Source organism: Lottia gigantea (genome assembly GCF_000327385.1).
Source record: "Lottia gigantea unplaced genomic scaffold LOTGIsca_3408, whole genome shotgun sequence".
In the NCBI taxonomy this organism is placed as follows: domain Eukaryota; kingdom Metazoa; phylum Mollusca; class Gastropoda; family Lottiidae; genus Lottia; species Lottia gigantea.
The window spans coordinates 1-1105 of NW_008709148.1; the positions used below are offsets into that span (position 1 = coordinate 1).

At 31.8% G+C, this 1105-nt stretch overlaps 1 protein-coding gene across 1 annotated transcript; it reads left to right on the forward strand.

Moving 5' to 3' along the window:
- Positions 1-71: 71 nt before the first annotated feature.
- LOTGIDRAFT_147609 (hypothetical protein) lies at positions 72-981 on the forward strand (the record flags this gene model as incomplete). The annotated part of the gene is made up of 3 exons (XM_009058566.1): positions 72-140; positions 436-492; positions 832-981. Coding segments are annotated over 3 exons (276 nt in total), but the record flags the coding sequence as incomplete, so codon positions are not given.
- Between the last annotated feature and the right edge of the window lie 124 nt (positions 982-1105).

Consider the following 1105-nt stretch of genomic DNA (forward strand, 5'->3'; position numbering starts at 1 on the left):
TGATTATCCTAATATTACACTAGAGATAATATCTATAATATAACTGTATGTAATAATCTATCTATTTACAGACAGTTCAGTTTGTACAGGGAATATTTGTAGAGAAATATGATCCTACTATAGAGGACAGTTATAGAAAGGTAAAATCACTGCTATAACTCATTTACATAATCCTCATTTGCATAATCCTCATTAACATTATTCTTGTTATTGTAAACATCAAACAACATAGTGCAACAAGGTTCAGGACAAGACCCAATTGTTGTGCATTTGAAAGATCAATTGATGGTTGAATTGCACCAATCACAGACATTGAGCTCTTTCTATATAAATATAACTGGTATAGCCAATATTGAGACCATTTTAATGAGCTCAATCCAATCAACATGTTAATGCCCATATTATTTATGTAATGTTGTTTTTTTTATCTAACAGCAAGTAGAAGTAGATGGCTGTCAATGCATGTTAGAAATATTAGATACAGCTGGAACTGTAAGTATAGAGAGCAAGATTTAAATTTAACAATTCTAAGTCCTACCTTTCTAAATAAGAACACAGACCAGACATTATTATCATATTTACATTACTTTCTCTTCATCACTGCTAACTTCACATTGTTTGAGACTTAGTGAATAGAAAACTTGTTCTGAGTTCTCCAAATGACATACGGTCGTGTGTTGTTGATACATGTTTCTGTTATAAAAACACATGACCAGGAGCTATATGCTTGAAAACTCTACTTCAAATTATTATAGTCTTCCACAAATACCGCCATTTCACCAATCTGGATAGAAACATGGGATATAAAACTCTATTTTAATTTATTTCCAGGAACAATTTACTGCTATGAGAGATCTGTATATGAAAAATGGTCAAGGATTTTTATTGGTTTATTCTATTACTGCTCAATCAACTTGGAACGATCTCCAGGATCTTCGAGAACAAATTCTCAGAGTTAAGGACACAGATGACGTAAGTTGATTTCTCTTTTAAATCATTATTTCTCAGGCATCAGGGGGTGAAATAGACGTCTGATAGAAAATTGGAATGGTGTAAATTTATGCTTTGAGTGTCCATAATACACATAGGCCATACAAAATAAATA